Genomic DNA, 23,303 nt, shown 5'->3' on the forward strand with positions numbered 1-23,303 from the left:
CCGCTGCGAGGCAGCCATGCTTTATAAACACGCGGTAATCGATCATCTACCGCCCGATGCATGTTGTAGGACATCCCAACCGTCCAAAACGTAGGCCCCACGTTGAAGATTGCCTGGCGCCAAAATCAGGACATTCGATTGGTGTAGTGGGCCATCCTGCCAAAATCAACGGCAATGCGACCGTTGGATTCGTCATAATGTGGGCCTACCTGATGAACGGATAACCTTCATTTTCGAGAGGATCCTTCTCTTGCACGGGTGTTAGACTCCCAGGAGTTTCAACACCCGGTCAAGGGTTCCAGTATCCATAGATGGTTGAAAGCCTAGTACGGCGTGAGTGTGTGTGCGTGTGTTAAAAAAATAAAATAAAATAAAAAACCTTCATTTACGATGTGGGCCCATCTTTTGCTCGGTTGTCAGATGTCCCACGTGTGTGACAAGTTGGCGGGAAAATCTGAGATGCGTGGTGCATGCATGATGCACGATATAAGGTGGGCCCAGACCGAATCAAGGGGCGTGCTTACCGCGCAAATGAACCTTTTTTCTCGTTCGTAACGTCTGCTAATTCTACACGCGTGCGGAGCACTGCGCACCCAACCGTTGCCACACGTATAGCTATCAACACGTGTGAGAGACACGACCTCCCCACTTCTTATCTTCTTCTGCCTAAAAAGCAGGAAGTTCTCCACTCCTCTGGTGACCAGAATGTAAAATCAAATCAATAGTTAATTATCCCTAGCCGTCCATTTTTTTTATACACCGTGTTGCAGTTAGAGTGTAAAATCACTTGATTTTTACTCAAGAAGATCTAAACGGCGTATACCAACTGATGGAAAGATCTGATCTTTCACTCGTCTTCCATAATGGCACGTGTGAATGCGTGTGCTCCTACTCGCGTTTGGAATTACCCAATATAAACGTATTTATGGTGACGGCTATTTTTTTGCATGGTTCTCTGTACTACTTTACTTATGAACTAAAATTAGTAGCCTGCAAAGGGTAGCCTTCGGTGTATTTCCCGCCGTTTCTTGTTTCCCTAAATAGTGGTGATTGGCCAACCGTACACGTGGCATGCCGGGGTTGCCAGTCCATATCTCTAAACATATGGTCGTGATGTGGGCCGACAGTATCCCGGATATCATGTCTGCTGGAATATCAAGACCATCCATTCTTTGGCCATCGGATGAACGGTTAGAATGAGATGCCACCTGTCTAAGTTTAGTGAATGACGTTCGATCGTTAATTTGTGCAGTTCTCTGTATTTGATGGGTGCCAGTTAATTGGACGGTCTGGATCGTCGCTCGACCGGCGTTTGGGAAAGGAGAAAAACGCGCGGGGAGGTCTATATGGAAATAAACCTGAGTGAAAATATATTATTATATACCGAAACTACCCTTTAGAAATCGCTACAATTTCGACTATTATAATTCATTTTTTCCCGACGAGATTTATACCCATTGCTGCGAGAGCTAGGTGTGGCGACGGACCGGGTCTGAGCCGGGGCTAGCCTAGGCCAGACCCGGCCCGACCCAACACTTCAGACCAACAGCTCGAGAATCCTAATTTGTCTCGCGAATATTTCTAGTCTATTTATTTTCTAAGTAACTTACTCACGTAAAAATAAATAAATAACTACATTTTAGATAAATAAATTCCGTGATCTGAATTTACGATAGATGGTTGCATAACTAAGAAACCAATAATCTGTATTTAATATAAATGATTTCATAACTAAGAATTAAAATGACATTTTTTAGGATATAGTACACCTATATAAAAAGAAACCAGTAATCTGTATTTAATATAAATGATTTCATAACTAAGAATTAAAATGACATTTTTTAGGATATAGTACGCCTATATAAAAAAAAACCAGTAATCTGTATTTAATATAAATGATTTCATAACTAAGAATTAAAATGACATTTTTTAGGATATAGTACGCCTATATAAAAAGCCATGTGGGGCCAGGTTAGTTGAGTATGGTTGAGATAAAAGACACATGCTTAACCCAACCCATATGCTAAGTTAGTAGGTCCAAGCCTAGCCCAAAGCCATCCTAGGCTGGTTTGGTCCGGCAAGCTACAAAATCCATTGCCATTTTTATTGAGATTTGAGTGTAAGGAAGAGAGCTTGTGGTTGCATTGGGATACTTAGGACATTTATTATTAGACCACTTTTGGCTTTAATTCATTGTCAGGGTTATAAAAAAAATGTTCTTCCCATGGAGGAATCTCATAAGGTTGCTGGTGAGGTAAGTGATAATTTGTTTTAGCACTGAATTAACAAATTTCATTTTCCATTATTTTTCAACAAAATTTTAATTATTTAAGTTTTTATTTTTTATTTTTTATATTATAAGGCCAAGTTGAAAATAAATCTTAATAAAAATTAATAGGTTAGATTAATACTATGATAATGAAATAATAAATTAACTTTTATATATATATATATATATATATATATGGAAAAGGTACTATGCGCTCAACCTCACGAGTCCGTCCCATGAGGTCGAGTTGTGTGGGCCCCACCATGATGCTTTTCGAACATCTACCCCATCAGTCAGATGCACCATTCCATCGTGGGCCTAGGTCTCAAAAATTAAGTCAATCCGTGACTTGTGTGGGCCACACCACATACAGAAGTGGGGAGGGGCCGTGTACCATTAAAACATTCATAATCATTTTTTGGGCCCACGGAGATGTGGTTTGCAAATCCAGCCCATCCATTATGTGTGTCCCACTTGGATGAGGGTTCAGACCAAGTTTCAGCAGCATTCAAAACTTAGGTGGGCCCCACCAAGTGCTTTTATATGTTTTTTGCATGTCTTCACATGATTTTAGATGGTATGGCCCACCTGAGTTCCGTATACGGCTGATTTTTCCTATAATTTAGAGGGGACCCATCAAATGCACGGTGTTGATGGTCGACACGCATCACGGTGAGGCCCATACAGCTCGACCTCACGGTAGCTTATCGTGAGGTGGAGCGCATAGTACCTTTTCCCATATATATATATTCGTAAATTACATAATAAATATATGTTGGAAATTTGAAAATCTTGTAATATTAATGTGATGACATTTTTTGTTTAACTTTTCTGGAAAAAAAAAAAAATTTCAAATTTCGGCAATTTTTTTTACAACATTTGGCCCATGCGATGCCCATTTAAAAGGAACAAAACGCTCAACAAATAACGTGTTATTTAATAATTATAACTTTGAACTTTCATTTTGATGGATTGAGATGATAATCGACAATCATGAAACTGCTAACTATTAATTTATACTTTCCTAATCCATTTAGGACAAACATAGACTTATATTGCATCATTCACACCATTTTTCTAGTTTTTTGTTTAGCCGGCATGTTAACTCACTTAGGGATTGTTTCAACGCCCACAATCATGTACTACATATGATATACTTCATTGACATCACAAATATGTTTTTTCAAGATCTCTTTTCACTCGAAATGAGGAAAAACATTTATGGTCAATATAACTCTTAATAATAGTTTATCATTGCTAAAAGGGTCAAATATATATATATATATATATATATATATATATATGGTAAAAGTCATGTGTAATTAGGTAATAACATAATGTTCCGTGCACATATTCTAAATATTTTGCATATACGAGCATTCGTGTTTGAACACACACATGTGCTAACATCAATCTTTAAGTGTTTCACATATATCAATCAATGAGCACATATGTCATAATGTCAGGCATGTCATTGGTCATCTTAAGCTCCTTGCATATTCCACCATTCATTATCCCACATGCTCAACAAATAAGGCACGCTACAAGTAGTCAAACATTTCATGACCTATATGGCACATGCAAAACAACACATGCAACATGCAATTTTGTGTGCATCCAAACAACCATTAAAAAAAATATTAAAATATATATAAGAAAAGAAAACTAATAATATATTTCAAATAACAATTCATTCTTTCAAATTACGAAAAATTATGTGGTAGATGGAAGCTTAAATCTCTAAAATAGAGCATTCTACTTACAATGAAGAGTTAAATTTATAGATGATTAGATAGGCGTTGTCATGGTTGATTACAACTCACTTGATTTGTAGAGTTATGCTCTACATGATCATGGGATCAATTCCAAAGAGAAAAGAGGAAAGTCAATGTCCAAAGAGTGAATGATCATATAACTTTTTTCTTTCTACCATTTAGAGACCAACTCTAATTTGTTTAGATAATTTAAGAAAAAAAGAATAATAAAGCGGACCAATGGTTTGATGGATTATGTTATTTAAAATTAATTTATTATTTCTTATGCCATTTATTTTAAGGTTAGGATTTTCTCGTCGAGATAAATTTGTGCATATTATCTATAATGGCAAGGCATGTCAAATCAACGTTTTGGATCATCAAATAATGGGCCACACTTGTGAAGATAGAGAGGATTAAGGATAGTTGTGTGGTTTTGATATGAGGTGTGTGTTAAGTAGCATCGCTTGTATCCCGGCTATAACATAGTTGTCTATGCTATATTAAGACCTTGTGTAGATTGACATTGTCAGGATGTGTTTCCAATCCATTTTTGTCTATAACTTATTATTGGGGGCTTTAAAAAATGCTATTTTTAACATTGCTTGTATTGTAACCGTAACGCAATTAATTGTGCTATATTAAGACCTTTACGTGGACCGACATTGTTGGGGATGTATGGTTAATCCATCTACAATTATAGTTTATTGTCAGAGTTTTAGAAAATACTATTTTTAACATAAAATGTAAATATATAGTGGATAGGGTCAACGACACATACTTTAACATGTGTTGTACCTACTTAGGAGAAACAAGACAAAATATATAAGTATAATTATAGTTTGTTATAAAACAGATGTCTTAAATTTATTTTCATCGCGCTGCTCGACTAGTTAAGGATCCCTTTGACCAGTCGAAGCCCGCTCAACTCGAAGTCTAATGACAAGGTTTCTGAAAATCTCGAGGTCTTCGACTAGTTGAGGGACAGGCTTAACCAGTTGAAGGTGCCCTTCGACCAGTCGAAGCTTATGTAGATGGTGCGTGGATTCTACGCGGACTGCGTAAATTTGAGACGGTTTTAGAGAGGTGCGTAAGTGGAGTTTTCTAAACTATAAATAAGGGTCTCTAAGGCCTTTCTAAGCAATGCTAAGGCTTTCCAAAGGGGTTCCAAGGGTTCTTAAAAGGGTTTTAGGATTTTTAAAGGGTACAGTAAGGGTGAGATTTGAGGTTGTTCGAATCGGGTAAGTCATTTCTCTTTGTAATTTTTATTTTTATAGTGGAATTCTGTCGCTTTATGCTGTGATTTTTTTCCGAAGGGGTTTTCCACGTTAAATCATTGTGTTTTCTTGTGATTTCTTGGTACTCTTGAATTGCTATCCTAGATTCACATCTGTGTGATTTCGCAGCACAAATCCCAACATAATTTTTCATCACAATGAAAAAAATATAACAATTGGTGGCCAAGAAAGTCTAACATGTTACTTTTATAAATTCGTATTCTCACATTACAATTCAAAATAATATTCAGTTATTTGTTGGCTCGCTATGTTGTATTCACTAATTAAAATTTTAAAAAATAAGAAAACTTTAAATTATCCTTCAAGTAATTTTTATTTTTAAACTATGAAAAGTTATGCAACAGTGGAAGAGCTAAATCTCTAAATTGAGATATTTCATTTGTAATGAAAAAACTATTTTTGGCTTTTAGTCATAACAATTCTATTGAATAAGGAATGCAGTGGCTAACACGAGCATATCTCAAGTAGTTGGTATAAAGATTAGATGACAATGGCGATGAATGTCATATGGATGCAAGAGAAGAAGACACGGGAGTTCGGCAATGACAAATGAGGAAGTTTAAACCGATGTTTCACATGTATGCGGGAGAAGAAGATAGAAGGGTTGGCGATGAATGTCACATGGATGCAAGAGAAGAAGACACGGGAGTTCGGCAATGACAAATGAGGAAGTTTAAACCAATGTTTCACATGTATGCGGGAAAAGAAGATAGAAGGGTTCAACGGAGAGAGAGAGAGAGAGAGAGAGAGAGAGAGAGAGAGAGCATGCGCTAGGGGAGGAGGTATTGAGGCTAAACCGACATGCCACATATATGCAAAAGAGGAAGATAAAAGGGTTCGATGGCATAAGATCCATTCCAAATTCTTTTGATTTCTTGGCCCACTGTGGATTCAAATCTCCATAAATGTTTGTTTGACATTTTAAGACAACCTTTGACAAAATAGATGCACGGATTAGATGCCACCCAAGCACCATAGTAGGCTCCCATATAGTCTTGTGTAGGCTACATGCACGCAGAGTGAGAAAATTAGGTGTAAGCTATTCACAAAGAGGGTTTGTACATTTATATGAATACATTTTATTTTTTTTAGTCAAAATCCCTTCTTTAAGTCCTAGAGTTTTAACTTTCACTAAAATTTACTAATGAAGCCAAATTTGTCATTGCTCATTATTTTTTGTGGACATACTCTAAGTTGTTTTAATGCTTTTTATTTATTTGTTTATTTAATGAACTCTAAACCATGGGTTAGATGATGACCACATTTTCAAGTCTTTAAAATAACCCTGGATTTTTTATTTTATTTTATTTTAAGTATGTCCCATGTCATTCAAATATTCAAATGTTGCAACAACTGGTAAACTGATTGTGAAGTCGAAAAAGTCCAAGAGTTGCTTGCTTTATATACGGGTTAGGTAACCACAACAATTCTAGACATCTCTGCCCTCACAGTTAAATAGCTTTGGACATTTTTTCCTAGTAACTAGTCTTTGCCATATATGATAAATGTATCATAAAAATATAGCTAATTGGCAGTGAACCATTTATATTTTATTACACATGAAATGTTATAGGTTACACTAGCTTCTTGACTTCTCCATTTGTGTACTGTAACCCATATATAAAGTATGACAAAGGTTCTATGGGGCTGATCTTGATAATTGTGTAACATCCACTTCATACATACATCAGTCGCGTTGGCTAGTGCGAGCACTAAAACATCTTTCCATGACATTCTAACATGACTTTAAGGTAATAGGTATTATGCACCGTACACATCACAGCAGGCCTCACATGACCCTTGGGCGGATTACAGGCAAAGAGGGGGAGAAGACTGTAAGCTATTCATGGTGGGGGTTCCTCACACTTACATAAGATTTCTTTTTTCTTTTCTGTCAAAATCCCTTCTTAGGTTATAGAGTTTTAGTTTTGGTAAAACTAACGATAAGAGCAAATTTATTATTGCTCAATGCTTTTGTCATACATAGCTCTAAACCGTAGCTATATAATGGTTGCATTTTCAACTCTCCAAAATAACCTTAGCACTTTTATTTTATTTTAAATATCATCCATTGTCATTAAAATATTCGAAGGTCCCACCAATTAGTAAACTAATTGCGAGGCCGAAAAAGTTCAAAAGTTGCCTCATTTATATATGAAATAGCTGTCTTGGTATCGATTCCCTAGTGGGGGTGGCTAACAGTGAAGTGTGAACTAACAGTGGGTGTACTAACAAGCTAACAAGAAGATACAAAAGAAAAAAGAATAAAAAAATGGTAGCTTTGGACATTTTTACCCTCGCGATTAATCTTCAACGCACACTAAAATAAATTTATTTAAAAAATATAGTGATGTGACAGTGAACCATTGATATTTTATTGCCCAAGGGGTGTTATAAGTTACAATACCGACTTCCACGCTTATTTGCATGCATCCCATATTTAAAGTGCAATAAATGTTATATAGAGCTAGCCTGAATAATTGTATAACATCTACTCTATGTATCTATTACGCGGTGCACCACTGCTTGAATATGTTATAATAATAAAAAAGAATATACATTAGTCATCCATCATTTCCTCATCTCTTTTTTCTTCTCCATGTCTACTCTCATCTAATATATTCCCTTGCATCTCTTCAACCCTTTTTCCTTTTTCTCCCTTCCTCCCTATTCTATGTGCATCCAGGTGTCTTTCCAACATACCGAAACACTCATTTTTAAATTAAGATTTTTCCCATAAAATTCTACAGCAATTCGAATTTTAAGAGTGGTGCATTTCAACTGACAAGGTTAAGAAAATACCCTCATTTAATCTTTTCCTAAAAGACAATAAAGTCAAGTATGACATCCAATCCATCCAACACATATACCCCACGATAACAATCAAACAAACCACCAAAATCTTGCAGATCCAATCATAAGGTGGCCCACACATTAGAAAAACAAATACACCATCAAAAAAACATTCAAATTCATCAGTAATCAATCTTAACCATTCAATCTACCTATTTTTGGTTTTTTAGCGATCATCACAGTGGGATCCACACATCTAAACGATTAGATGTCATAAACCTACCACGTGGGCCCCACGTTCATCAACCCCCTAAGTTTGAAGGCAAAAATTAAAGCAGGGGTTATTTTGGTCATTTCGACCCTAACAAAAAACACCACCCGGGAATTTAGTAAATCACCGATGAATTCTGCCCCCATAAAAAAAAATCCTTTTTTTATTTTCATATTTCCTTAGATACAATGAGTATTTTAGTAATTTCAAATTAAGAAGGGCATTTTTGTCATTTCAAATTATCCCATTTCTCCCCCCCTCTCTCTCAGAAGAAAAACGGCGAAAGAAGAGAGAGAAAGTCCACGTCTCCCACGACCTCCAGCAGTTCCAAAGCCATTATAAAAACCTCTCTTTCCATCTCTTCTCACTCCTCAGTAATAAAAACCAAACCAAAAACGAGGGAGCACCAAATTCAAACTCCTTCCCTTTTTTTCAAACCCCGCTCTCTCTCTCTCTCTCGTCATTTTCTTCCTATCCTTCACCACCTTCCCCACTCATGGCGCACGATAGCGACCTCCCCTGCGACGGTGACGGCATCTGCATGCTCTGCAAGAAAGTCCCATCCGACGAAGAGAAGCTCATCTGCAACACGTGCGCTACCCCCTGGCACGTGCCGTGCCTTTCGTCTCCTCCCCAATCTCTCTCTTCCACTCTCCAATGGAACTGTCCCGACTGCTCCCCAGTTCCGTCCGTCGACTCCAAGCCCGCACCGTCCGTCGCGGCTTCTCTCTCCAACGACCTCATTTCCGCCGTCCGAGCTATTGAAGCCGACGGATCGTTGAACGACGAGGAGAAGGCGAGGAGACGGCAGGAACTTATGTCTGGTGGGGCCCGATCATCGGTCGATGGAGATGGGAAGAAGAGAGAGAAGGGAGGGAATGGTGGTGTTCTCGATCTTCTCGATGGGAGTTTGAACTGCTCCTTCTGCATGCAGTTGCCAGAGAGACCCGTTACGGTCAGACTCATTTCCTTTATCTTCTCTCTCTACTGTCAGACGTGTTGTAGTCAGACTCCATTCTCACTTTCTTTCTTCTGGAAGCTCTCATTTGAGTTTTCATCGATTGATTTTTTTAGGTTTGTTTGCTTTTTAGTATTCATTTTTTTTTTGCGGAGAGATTTTGGATTTTGAAAATTTGGATGTGCGTTTGATGGAATTCGTGTTCTGTTTTTCTGTTTTTTTTTTTTTTAAAAAAAATTCGTTGAGTCGTTTGGATTTCAGTTTCAAGCTTCGTTTCTGCTTTAATGGAGTCCTCTTTCCGAAGATTTTGGGCTGAAATATTTAGAATGGGCCGGGGCGGGTCTGGGCTTTGACAGGCCCAGTGATAGCTGGGTCGGATCTGGTTTTTTCTGCTTGCTCTGAAGATCCTATGATAAGCCCTGCCCGTCCGGTCCATTTTTTGTATGGGCTGGGCCTGGATGAGTGTTGTACGGCACCGGTTCTCAACTCGCCCGATTCCACTCGGTCTGCGCTTTCAGTGGCAACGATTGGAATTGAAATGTTAGTGGGATTTGGGTAGTTGCGAAGTTGAGGTGGTCGGATCCGGACTCGTCCTGATTCAACTCGGTTTCAACTGAGTCTCTGTTGGAAAAACTCACGAGTTGATCAGAAGCTCAGACCAGTGAAGGTGATTTTCTGAATTTTGATTAAGATGGAAGAACTCTTAAAATGACCAAAATACCATTACCAGCTTCTCGAAAGTTGCATGTGTTCACGTCATCTGCAAGGCCACGAAAGTCATTTGGAAGGTTCATGGGTTCCTTTTAACTCGACCGAGTGGACTCGGTTTGAGCCCATTTATCATGGGAAAGAGCTCAGTCTAGTTGGTTGATGGGGCTTTCCATTGCTGTCTTGTACTGAGTTCTCTCTCTATCTTGTGTTTCAGACGCCGTGTGGGCACAACTTCTGCCTGAAATGCTTCCAGAAGTGGGTCGCCCAAGGTAAGCGTACGTGCGCAAAATGCCGCCACACCATCCCCCCGAAGATGGCGAGCCAGCCAAGGATCAACTCGGCGCTTGTCGTCGCGATCAGGATGGCGCGGACAGAAAAATCTGCTGCCTCTGGCGCCACCCTGAAACCACTTCCCTTCATGCACAACCAGAACCGGCCCGACAAGGCGTTCACGACAGAGCGTGCGAAGAGGGCTGGGAAGGCAAACGCATGCAGTGGGAAGATCTTTGTCACTGTCCCACCTGACCATTTTGGCCCGATTCCTGCGGTTAATGATCCTGAGAGAAACCAAGGAGTGCTGGTGGGGGAGTCTTGGGAGGACCGCATGGAGTGCAGGCAGTGGGGGGCCCACCTACCCCATGTTGCCGGGATTGCTGGGCAATCGGATTACGGGGCGCAGTCGGTGGCATTATCAGGAGGCTATGAGGATGATGAGGATCATGGCGAGTGGTTTCTCTACACAGGAAGGTATCTTTTCTGCCTTTTATGTCAACTTATTGCTTCTGGGATTTGGTTGATTTGAAACCTGTATGTTGTTGCATTTGACTGTTGTTCTCTGGACTACAATGCTCTGGTTGACTCAGCGAGTTGATTTGGCTGGAATTGTGGTCATTTATATTCTGCTGGTGTATTACTCATGTATATTACCGTTTTATGTTGGTTTTATTGGCTTTCAAATTCATTTTTTGGTCAATGATTGTCACTGTCTTTAACAGCCAAATGTCTGTCAAAGCTCCTGGGTCCTTAGTGGATTAACTCAGTTGAGTTGTGAATTGACTCACCGAGTTTATTGTCCTCTTCATCTGCTCAGCCACACTTCCATACTCGTGTTTCCTTTTTCTTCCGTTCTTTTTTCCCCTTCTGAAAATTCATGATACTAATTCCTATACGCATGCCTGGGGTTTTATAACTTGATTCGACTTGGCCTGACTTGATGTTGATTCACATTTGATTGAAACCCTGACGGAGTGGGCCATGGACATCCTTTTCCCAAGGACGATAATCTAATTTAATCTAATTCTTTGTTGAGCAGACCTGCAAAGATGACCTATTTTTGATATTGAGCTGATTTTGCATTTTCCTATTAAGGTGGAGTCCCATGAGTCTGCATGTGTCCTAGGCTCCTAGCATGGTCTAAGTTGGAAGTCTGAGTTGGATTTTTGAATTGTCCCTTTTGACATGCGTCCGAGGCTCCTAGCATGGTCTGTTTCTGTTGGATTTATATTGATTTGGTTTTTTGTTTCCTTTATTGTTATTATGATGGGCAGTGGCGGGAGAGACTTGAGTGGCAACAGGCGAACTAACAAGGAACAGTCCTTTGACCAGAAATTCGAGAAGCTGAATGAGGCATTGCGAGTCAGCTGCAAGAAAGGTTACCCAGTTCGAGTGGTGAGGTATATACACAAACCCTGGATGGGTGGCTGTTAGCAGAATTTATTATTATTAAGCATTTTTATCAACTATTAAAGATGTCCTTCTGAATAATTTATTAGTAATAGAGGGGCCACTTTAATCATCTAGTTCATGTTGACAAATCACCATTATGATAACAGATGTAATCTTTTCAAAAGTAAAAACCACTTTTAGCAAGATGAAATCATGAAGTTTTGGCATGCATTTGGCAGAACGTCCAAAAAAGTTATCATGTTATGTTTCCTCTTAGGGGGCACATGTGGCATATGTGGAGCATTTACACGCATCACATGTAGGGTGCTGGAAGATGGATGGGGACGCATGTGAGACTGATGGGGTGCTTAAAACTAGATGGTGGCATGTGGGGCACACGTCACACACTGGTAGTCTTGGGGCGCTTGAAGATGGATGGTGACACATTATCACATGTGATACATGTAGGGTGTTTGAAGATGGATATTGGCACATGAAGTGCATTGGCAGATGGCATATGTGGGGCAATTGATGATTGACAATGGCACATGGCACATGTGGGGCACTAGATGATGGAAAATGGCACCAGGCAACTGGCACATGGCAGTTGCACATTACATGTTGGGCACTTGGAAATGGACAATGGCTTATGTCACCCATGATGTATTGTCACATTGTCAAATTGGCATAAGAAAATTTTTGCTGTGGGAAAATGCGTTTCTTGCAAAAAGTCTTTTGCAGACATAGTAAAACCGGTTACATGGGAAAGGACCTTTTTTTTTTCCTTACCAAGAATCCAAACAGCCCCCCGAAGTAGATTTTTCTAGCTTTCCTTTTAGAAGAATATTTGAAAAAAAAAAGTTGTTTCCATGTTAGGATTTTCCATTCCATCCAAATGCCCCAAAGGAACAGGCGTTTCCGGCCTTCGCTGAAGTTTAGGTTACGTTTGGACCAGAATACCTGAGAATAATTTCTTGGTGGGCTTCCTGGTCCGATGCCGCACTGTAGGGTTTTTGACTTGTCATTTGTGGTGTGTTGATGGTTCTGTTTTCCCATTGTTTTTTCCCCATCATTTTTGTTTTGCTAGGCGTCATTCCATTCTCCCATTACTTTCATGTTGCTGGGTGCCCACTGAATGACCAGCTGCTAACCTGGCTATGAGGCAGCACAAGATCCTACTGGTCCCTGAGAATTTTTTCTGAAGGATTGTATGCCTAAGGTGGCCTAAAGAAGTGTTATTTTTGCATGCTCCATATGTGCCCGTTATATTCACAATAAATAATGATATAATTAGAAAACTAACTGCAAGTGCAGGTCTCTTAAAATGATACTAACTTTTGTTAGATTTAGAGAACAGGAAGATCTCTATTTGTGGAAGTGGTTTTAAGTTTTATATTATGACGATGGAAAGATAAAAGTGCCCTTGTATTTATTACAAAACACACTTATACCCAACTGCTTATGCTTGCAATTGCTCAAGGGGGTGCTTGGATGGGCACCGAATTCATTAACTTGGCATAATTTTAATTGCCAAATTCATGAATCTTGTGATCAATGTGTTTGATTAGCCTTAACTGCTAAATTAACCCATTTCCCAATTAGCAATGGGGGCTTAAATCTTGAACTTGGCAATTCTAAAAATTTAAAATTCCCCATTTCACTAAGTTGGTGAATCAAAGGTTTCCTCGGGTGAGCTTGTGATTGATTCACACCTGCTACCACCAAATCTCCACTTCCCTAGGCAGATCCTACATGATGAAATGTCCTAGTCATTGACCATTTACTTAATATGGACTGCCAAGTGTCCAAGCTATTGCTCGGGTGGTTAGCATCATATGATAAAAGTAATTTTTAGAGTGATGCAACTTTTGGGTCCCACGTGAGGATGATCATTAAACCCTTTTCTGGTATAATCAATACGGATCATCCATTTCTTAGCCGATGGTCACTAGCTAGGATCATTTGGGCAAAGTGACTTTTTTGGAGGGATTAGCAATGAAAGGTGGGCTCCACGTGATGTAGGGTCTAGATAATGGGTAGGACATTTCTATTATAATAAATAAGGGCTATCCATTAGGATAATTATATGTAGGTAATGTTTTGGAGGGATGAAAATCAAAGGTGGGCCCACATCATTGCTGGTCTAGATAATATCTTGAGCTCTATTGTAAGCAATATGGACTTTCCATCTTCCTAGCTATTAATTAGATGGTTAGGAAGACAATCAATCATTCAAACTCCTCTATTATAATTGATAGGGATAATCTATTTCCCAAGTAATGGTTAGAATCATCTGATCAAAATGATTTTTAGGAGGACCCACAATGAAAGGTGGGCCGTGCTTGATGGACGGTTTGTGCCACTGATAACACCTCTAGTGTAACGGTTTTGGATTGTCAATTTTCTATTCATCAATTAGATTATTAGATGGCTGGGATCATTATATCAAAGTGGTTTTTTGGAGGGATGGGAATAAAAGGTGGGTCTCATGTAATGGATTTCCTAAATTGACCATTGGACCTCTAGTGTAAGTGTCCATGACTGAACCTTTTCTAGTGTAACCTTTTTGATAGCCGTTGATCGTTGGTTACCATCATCTTATCAAAGTGACTTGAGGAATTAAAGGTGGGCCTAAAATATGGGCCATACATATTCCTAGCTGTTAATGGTTAGAGTCATCCAATCAAAGTGGTTCTTTAGAGAGACAGGTAATCAAAGTTGGGATGCATTATAAACGTTTGTATCCATGATTGGACTGTTTTTCTATGCCGTATTTTATTTGGACCATCAATTTTTATATTAAATATGCATGTATGGTATACACAAACAATATATCGTATTGAATTTTCAAGATGAACTCAAGGTACCATTTGCATTGTTTGATTTGTGCTGAAGGTTTTGATACAATGCAGTGTCTCTTAAGATGTGTATGCTGTTTAGTTTTTACTACACTGCAGTTTTGAAATTACTGAATATGCATGTTCTCTTTTGTAAAGTTGTCTTAACTGCTAAATGCAACCTCCTATTCTCCTTGATATTTGGTAATTAACTAATTATTCATTAAAATTCTTGGCCAAGTTTTCAAAACTATGTGCAAGAAATTTATTTCTATATATTCTCTGATGAAAGTGATTGTAATCAACCTATGGCTACTAAATCGTGTTAACAGTATTACATTGTGGCTGTGGGAGTTTTTGTGTTCTCATTCCTGGTCCCAAGCCTGGATAAAGTCGGGTTGTGTCAGGTTGGCTTCAGGTGTCAAACTTATGCCATAATTTCTATCATGATCCGACGGAATAAGATTCATGTGGCTGAACCCAATTAATTGGTATAATAAGGCTTAGGTGATGATGGTGATGGTTGTCAAAGCTATGTTGGTCAATAAATTTCAGTGGGCTAAGCTAAATCAGTTTTATTGGCCGGGGGGGACTTGCCTAAGTAAATTTTTGCATGTTGTGTATAGGATTAATTCCTGCGCAGCTGAATTCTGGCAGTGGGTCATTGCCCCTGGATCAATGCCACAATATGTTTGTCACCAAGATTAGTTTTGCATGGTTTGAAAACTCGAAAGCAGTTCAGTCAACGTGACCATCTTTTTGAGTTGACTCAACCAAAATCATGAATGGCCAAGAGTTTATTGCTTTGTCAAGATTTTAGGCGTGGTTGACCTGACTCCCTGACGTGCCCAAGTCATTTATCACCAACTGTTTTAATCAATTTTTAATGAGATGGTTGTTTTTGGAGAAGTCCTCTATTAATGATAAGGGTTTCCTATTTTTACCCCTTATTCTCTGTAAATTTGCTATACTTTCTTTTAGAGAGGCAGCATTTACTATTTTACTAATGTTTCATTATTATTATATTTTAAAAATTGGTGCTGAGTCATGAATATCAAGACCTCACTTGCTGGCTTTTGAGTCGAGTTGAGTTTTTAAACCGTGGTGTTTGCTTGTAACAGCAAAAAACTAGAGGCATATGTGAAATTCCCTATCAAATCATTACAAGTTTTGACTGTCTTTTGTGTGTGGGGCCTTATCTGGACAGATCGTGTAAAAATTTCTAGTAATAGATAGTTTCATTTAAAGTTCAAAATGAGAATACAATGTCATGGGGGAGAAGCAGTGACTGCTCATTCTAGTGAAGATCTTGAGGAAACCTCCTTACCAAGGCTGGTGACAATTTTGTTTGCCTCTCATATGATTTGGCTAGAAGATAATCTTTCCAAGAAACAATGCTTAATCAATTGTTTTAAATAGCGGTCTTGGAGGAGACTGAAACTAGTATGACTCACCCTGGTTTGTTCTGTTTTGGTTGTTTCGATCCCTGCTCTGTCTGGTGACTTGTACCAGTCCTAATCGAAGCTGATGACTTGGGGGAAGCCAAGTTGTATGATATTTTGAACCATGCTCTTTAATCTCATCTTCGATAATGGCTAGCTTCTAGTGCTTGAAATCTTGGATAGTGTAATCTTTAGCCATTTGGTTGTAGGTTTCATTATTCATTTTTGATGAAAGATTGGGAAATTGATAAAGTAAATGTCATGGTAGAGTTGTAGACCCATCTGCAGGTTAAATGTACTTCACCATTTATTATAAGACTTCATTCTCATTATCCATATTTTTTGACCAGGTTCTTATGTTTTATAAATTGTCTTCCCTTTTTAGAGTTTTTATCAATTAATTATAAAAGGACTAAATCTTTTATCTAACGAACTAAAATGTAAAGCCTTCTCATTTGCTTAATGCAGTCCTACTATTCACATAGTTCAAAACTTTAAACCTACAACTTCAAGTAACCATCTGATTAATATTAAAACGAAGTAGGATTTCTGAAATAACCTGGGGCAAGATAAATTGATGAGAATGTAAATGAAAATGCCTTGGGAAGTTTATTTTTTAGCATGTCTAAAAGCTAATTTTTAGAATAAAATAACGTGTGAGCTTGCCCTAGGACAATTAGTAAGTTAATGAGGTAGCACATCTGAAATATGAATAATGGAATTTTGGTATTGCTGCACGTTTTGTGTCATTACTCTGAACAGTGGTTGGCATGAAGGTTATATTGAAACTTCTTCACTTTTTTTTTTTTCTTTCTTTTGTGAGAATGAGCTGGTTGGTGACTGTGTGATTGCTCCTATCAATTCCTATTGAATGAACGCTCATATCTGTCCTATATCTAACTCAACCAGCTTTTGCCCGCCAATTAGTTTTGTAGGATGAAAAACTTTCAATAGTCAAAGAACACAAGAAGACATTTTAAATGAAGTTGGGGGTATTTTTGGAGCTGGAAAATGTGGCTGTTGTCTGGCATGTGGTTCAGATATCACTGCAGAAAGCCTGCAACGGCTTAGATTTTAGCTGCATTTTTTTCAATTCTGTGATGCTGGCAGGCTGCCAGAACTTCACTTTGCATGTAGCATGCATGGAGCATAGTAGTAGGGAGCGTGCAACAGAGGCTTTGTGGTGCTCACCATGATGGCTATGTGAAATCCATACTGTTAATTTGTTTTGCTGGCTCATGTTAGGATGTTGGCCCAAAAGACGAAGCAGATTTAAAGTTTGAGTGCGCCACAACACATGAAAAAGTGGAGATGGATTGCCCACCTTTGAAAATCATGAGATCCCTTCTCTCTTTCACTCTTTGCATGTGGCCCACACATTTACTACAATTTTTCCTCTTCCTATGTCTCCTACTCTCTCCCCCCCCCCCCCCCCACCTTTCCATAGTATCTTAAGTGGCAACAAATGAGATGCAGTCTCTCGCCAATTTAACTATTAGTATTTATAGTCAAATTTCAGTCTTAAGGAAATGCCTCTTCATTGGGTTCTGTGCAATGCCTTTGCTTGACAGACATACTTCTATTTAACTTGAAATTGCATAGAGATTTTAGCTTACGACCAGATATTGCTCTGATGTCTAGTCTAAAGCAACAGCTTTTCTCTAAAATTTTGTTTCATGAGCAGGTCACACAAGGAGAAACGCTCTTGCTATGCACCTGAAACTGGAGTGCGGTATGATGGAATTTACAGGATTGAGAAATGCTGGCGCAAAGTTGGAGTCCAGGTATTGTCATGCGCTTAATTAGGTGGTCTTTAATCTGATGTTTCAAGATATGTTTGGTTTTCTTGGCTGCTTTCGGTCTAGCTTGGCTGCTAATCAATGGTCTCAAGAATATGGAGGGAGCCACAGTAGCATCTTGCATGTCTTCCTTTTCTTTTACGGGAAGAACCTCTCAAGTGGGTTTGTGCTGCTGCGTGTCCAATATGTTCTTCATATTTTTTGTTCTCTTGCATTTCTATGAATGGCCATCTCTGTATTTCTTTAGTTTGGGAAAGGCCCAGGCCCGAGTTCTGTTCATAATTGCATTGGGTGCTTTTTAACTGTTTGTAAATAGGTGCTTTCGGTTCTCGTTTCCTTTTTTCCTTCTATTTTTTTGTTTGAATCAATTTCTGAGTTTTTGGCCTTACATTAACTAGTGAGCAATTGCTGCTGAAGAGAGATTGATAAGCTATGCCGAACTTGGTTTCAGGGTTTCAAAGTCTGCAGGTATCTGTTTGTTCGATGTGATGATGAACCTGCGCCATGGACAAGGTTTGTTTCGGGTGTCCTGCTCTCAGAGTTCTGCTCTTAATCTACGTTGTGCTGATGGGACCTTTTTTCCTTTCCTATCTTAAACTAAAAAAATGCAGTGATGAACATGGGGATCGCCCAAGACCTTTGCCTGGCATTAAAGAGCTGAAGAATGCAACTGATGTTACAGAAAGGAAGGAGAAACCGGCATGGGACTATGAAGTATGCATATCCACATATCATCTCTCTCTCTCTCTCTCTCTCTCTCTCTCTCTCTCTCTCTCTCTCTATTTTTCCTGCACTTGTATTTGGCTTGAATTTATTGTTTCTTCTTCTGTTATCCAAAAACATGGTGGGTTATCATTTTTTGTAAGAGGTGTAGAAGTGTAAGCTTGTCTAATGAGCTTCTCTTTTTTCCTGCCTCTCAAAACACAGTACTGAGAGAATTGGGGTGACATCTCTCGTAAATAATGGAAAAAGAAAATAAAAATAAACATTCAGGGGTGCTCTGATGATGTCTACATTAATGGGATTTGGATGCACATCCAAGCACATGCACCACTATTTGTTGTTTAAGAAACTTTTGTAAGAATATTCATTTTTTAGATGAATCGTCTGATCCTCAGCCCAATGGTATCCGCTGCAATACTGGTTTTCAGTTTGTAGTGGGGCTCATTCTTTGAAAATCTCCTCCATATGATCAAAGACGGTTCATATTCTAGTAGACAATTGAGAAAAGAAATACAATGTTGATGTTCCACATAAAAGGAGCCTATAATTGGTAGCTAGGAACTTCATACGTGGGAGATATTTGTGGCATGGTTGATCCATGGTAGTTCTCATAATGTTCTTGATTAACTGAACTATGGGCCCCACTTGCATGAACTGAAATAAAAGCATATGATGAATAAAAGGGCAAATGTTCTTAAATGTGTTTGGGGATATGTTTTCATTTCTAGATTTTGATCATGGGTTTCCACTGTTTTTATGCCGTAGGTTTCTTTTGTGCACTGAGATGTCTTATGTTTCTATCTATCAGGAAGGGAATGGCTGGAAGTGGACAAAGCCACCGCCGATGAGCAGAAGATCTGCAGACACTGGAAATCCTGAAGACAGAAAGAGAGGTCGAAAATCTACAACACAAGGCCTCTCTGTCAGAGACAGGCTCCTAAAAGGTTTAGACTCCTTTCTGCCCTTTTCTATAGTGAAAGAATTGAAATTTGGCCCAGCAGGAGACCTCACTTGTATGCTACATCCCATCCATTGTATGCTTGGCAATTGCCATACATGAATGTTAATCTAGGTCATCCAAATGATGGCCCAACTTGGACAGAGCATGACTCTTATGGATCGTCGCACAATCCTGTCCAAGTGCGAATAAACGTATGGTGAACATCGTTAAAGGACTTGGCAAGTCAGGTAACTAGTCTGGCGTTGAGTTGAGCCCTGACTTATTTGAGCTGGAGGTGAATTATTGGGGTGACTTGTGGTGCTGAACTGGATCCAGTTTAACTGGGTCCAAGTCAACTTGGATGAGTTGGAGGTGAATCATCGCAGTCCAAGTAGTCTCAGACTTGCATTTGATTTGTTTGAGTCTTAAAAAAACATGATGGTGAATATAAAAATAATCAGCGGTTGTAGTTGAACAGGGAAAATCATGCGGTTAATTTTGCCCCACTGAGTGTGAATTCTGTATCCATGGTGGGGCAGAGCTAAAATTGGCATGGATGTATGCCATGTGTACAGTGGATGAGTTGCTGAGCCTGAGTGAAGTCTAGCTTGTCCGAGAGATACCACCTGTACCCTCTTCATTACAGTCACACACAGAAAAGATGTTGGTACTATCTATCCTTAGGAATTATAATCACTTGAGTTTCTGTAAGTGTTTAGTTCACTGAGTCACAGCCTTGCCTGCATTTGTTCCATGGTTCCATGAATCAGATCATTCATCTGAGGACTGATTCACGTTGGATGGGAATGCTCAGAAACTCTCCCAAAGATCTGATGATCCTAATCCTTCTTTGCTCCATATTTTACTGAATGTGGACTTTTGCTGTTTTTTAACCTTCAATCTGTAGGCCACAGATTGAAGGGTTTGGATCATCCAATCTAGCAGATTTCTAGGGCTTCCTACATCCACATCCCATGATGATTAGCATTCTGGATGACATACCACGGACCCCACACGCACAGGAGCCTGAAGACTCTTCAAATCCTCTCTAGTCCATGCCTTTATCCATCTTCCACCGAACAATCCTATCGAGTGCTCTTTGAATTAAAAGTTTGATCACAACATGTTTTTATATCTACCATTATAGATAACACTAGAAGTCAGTGGACATTTTTATCTCTGCAATTAGTCATCTAGAGATTTTAAAACAAAAGGACATTTATGGCCCTTTTCCATCATTTCCATTTTTCATGAGAGTAGCCTGTACCATTCTCTCCACTTTGTGTCTATCTGCACATAATGCAAATCCTTACAGAAGCAAGTCCAACAAAAACCATGTGTGCCACTGTGACATGTTTGTGACATCCACTCCATCCATCAGTTGTGGCAGCTCATGTTAGAATGTGTGCCCAAAATGGAAGCTCATGTAAAACTTGTGGTCCAAATGATTAGAATGAATGAGATGGGGACGCTTCTGTTGAAACCATTCCTTCGGTCTTTCTCTCTTTGCATGTAGTCCACACCTAGCCCACCCTTTCTCAATCTCTCTCCTCTCTCCATTTGTGTTGTACATGCCACACTATCTAGTGAAAACAGATTACTATAAATTTGGTTTTCCTAAAACGAGATGGGGTAGAAAACTCATTGATGAATGAGAAAAGTTGTAGAATTTATTTTGTAGATTTCTTTTTTTTCATTTCATTTTCTTTGGTAATAATCTATTGTGGTATGTTTGGCAATCCATCCCTTGATTCTTATTTATTTTTTACCAATCCATTCTTACAATCTTTTGGGCATCCAATAATGCAGAGTTCAGCTGCCTACTCTGTCGTAAAGTGATGACGCTTCCGCTCACGACTCCCTGTGCTCATAACTTCTGCAAACCATGTTTGGAGGGTGCATTTGCAGGCCGAGCATTTGTGCGAGAGAGGACCCATGTGGGAGGCCGGAGCCTCCGAGTAAAAAAGAATGTCATGAAGTGCCCCTCGTGCCCCAACGACATCTCTGACTTCCTTCAAAATCCTCAGGTATGTCTATCAAGCATATGTTCCTTCTCTAAAGTTACATGATTAGTCTTTAGGCTGATGATGCCTTTTTGTTGACTTGATGAGTCTTTAGGCTAATGAAATGGGTAATTTGTGACCGTAGCTTTTATAATGGGCCGCTGTATGTCTCATGTTATGGTCCAAATCGGCTGGTATTTTCGTCAAAATTTCTACTAATACTGGCCGTGTTGTCCCATCAAAACTTCCTTCCAAGATGGAATATATGCCCCTTGCTATGGATGGGCCACAACATTGCAACTCATGCGGGTTGGGTTGAGGGTCAGGGTTGAGGGTCAAACGGAGCCTGGTCTGACCTCAACAAGACCAAACCTGCAGCCCAACTCAACCCGAATTCCAACCTGAGCTTCCCAACATGAATTCCTCTATACTCAGCATAAACTGACCCAAGCCGACCCAGATACATGAGATTCTTCCCAGCATGACCTAGCCTGACCTGAATTTTCTCAACCCTAACCCAATACCCAACATTTGGAACCTGACAACACGACCCAAACTTAGGTTGGTTTAGTTAGGTTGGGGTTAATTTGAACTGTTGCAGCCCCAACGGGGCATGGGAAATCCCTGCGCTGATCACATGATCCTAGCCATCAGAACCGTGGCCATCAGATGGATGGTTCAAACTAAAAATGTTTAACAGTCCAAATCCTTGTTGTACACAAACTGAGAGGTAGTGTCACATTATACCAGCTATTGAGAAAAGCACAAAACTAGATAATAAAAAAATGTTACGTCTTACTGTTATATTGGGTGTGGCCGCTAATATAAGGGCGGTCGACTATGGTTCCAGGATTTGACTGACACGTGCTGTGTATGGTTTTAAGACTTGGTTGAATTAGATGTATCGATTCCAACTTGGTTGGACCCGATCCGGTTTGACACTACGAGTCACCTCCCACCCATGAGAGTCGGGCTGCTTCACCCACGACTTGGGTGAGCTGCAACTCGACTCAACGCTGAACAAGTTGGTCCAAGTTGCTAAGTCATTTAACCATGGTCGTGACACTGGAACTAAAAACCTTGATTGCAACAGGTTAACAGAGAGCTGATGGATGTGATTGAATCGCTAAAATCCAAGTCTGAGGAGAATGTTGAGGATTTGAATGAGGAAGGAAGCGAGGGTACAGACGAGAAAAAGTCTGATGATGCAGACGGAGATACCGAAGTTGGCTCTGAAAATCCTGAAAAGGCAGAAGGTGGCAGTGATGAGGAGGTTGCCAAAAACCAAGTGGAGGTGGTGGTACCCAAGCGGAAGAAGACGGAGAACAGTACCAATGGGAAGAAGGCAAAGAAGAGCAAGAAGTCCAGTGATGCAGAAGCAGGACATGATTCCCCATCTAGCCCGCTCCATGTGCGGTCTTCGTCCGACGATGATTTTGAGTAATTGGAATGCGATCTGGTGGGTTAAATTGTTCGGTTGCTGGCTGCAGGTACATTTCATTCTTTTTTGAGTCTTTTAGTCTGCCCGATTTTTATTTATTTTTGCATGCCCACCATATCTGGTATAAAGACGGTCCATGAAATTGGGCCTCGATCTTCAACTTCCAAATTAAAGAGGAGGAAAAATAACATTTTGGGTGCCAAAATGTCAATATAAGTTTCAATCTTTTTGTCACCTTGACAACATTATTAAATTTCTAATAGAAGATTTACATAGTACATTTTGAGTTATTGATTGATATGATCAAGGTATCCAACAACCATTATGTAATGGAGACAGCTGGCCCCATTATGCTGTTATGTGGCCATAACGGCTGTTATGAAAAAGAAAATGATTTGT

General features: G+C 39.4%; 1 protein-coding gene across 1 annotated transcript; it reads left to right on the forward strand.

The window, feature by feature from the left end:
* The first annotated feature begins 8,750 nt into the window (after positions 1-8,750).
* Positions 8,751-23,303, forward strand: LOC131246613 (E3 ubiquitin-protein ligase ORTHRUS 2). The gene is made up of 9 exons (XM_058246909.1): positions 8,751-9,340; positions 10,269-10,801; positions 11,602-11,727; positions 17,683-17,782; positions 18,249-18,310; positions 18,409-18,511; positions 19,329-19,464; positions 21,270-21,487; positions 22,557-23,303. Exons 1-9 carry the CDS (start codon positions 8,882-8,884, stop codon positions 22,905-22,907), a joined length of 2,088 nt encoding a protein of 695 aa, XP_058102892.1. The 5' UTR covers positions 8,751-8,881; the 3' UTR covers positions 22,908-23,303.

Source organism: Magnolia sinica, chromosome 5 (assembly GCF_029962835.1).
Source record: "Magnolia sinica isolate HGM2019 chromosome 5, MsV1, whole genome shotgun sequence".
NCBI classification, from domain to species: domain Eukaryota; kingdom Viridiplantae; phylum Streptophyta; class Magnoliopsida; order Magnoliales; family Magnoliaceae; genus Magnolia; species Magnolia sinica.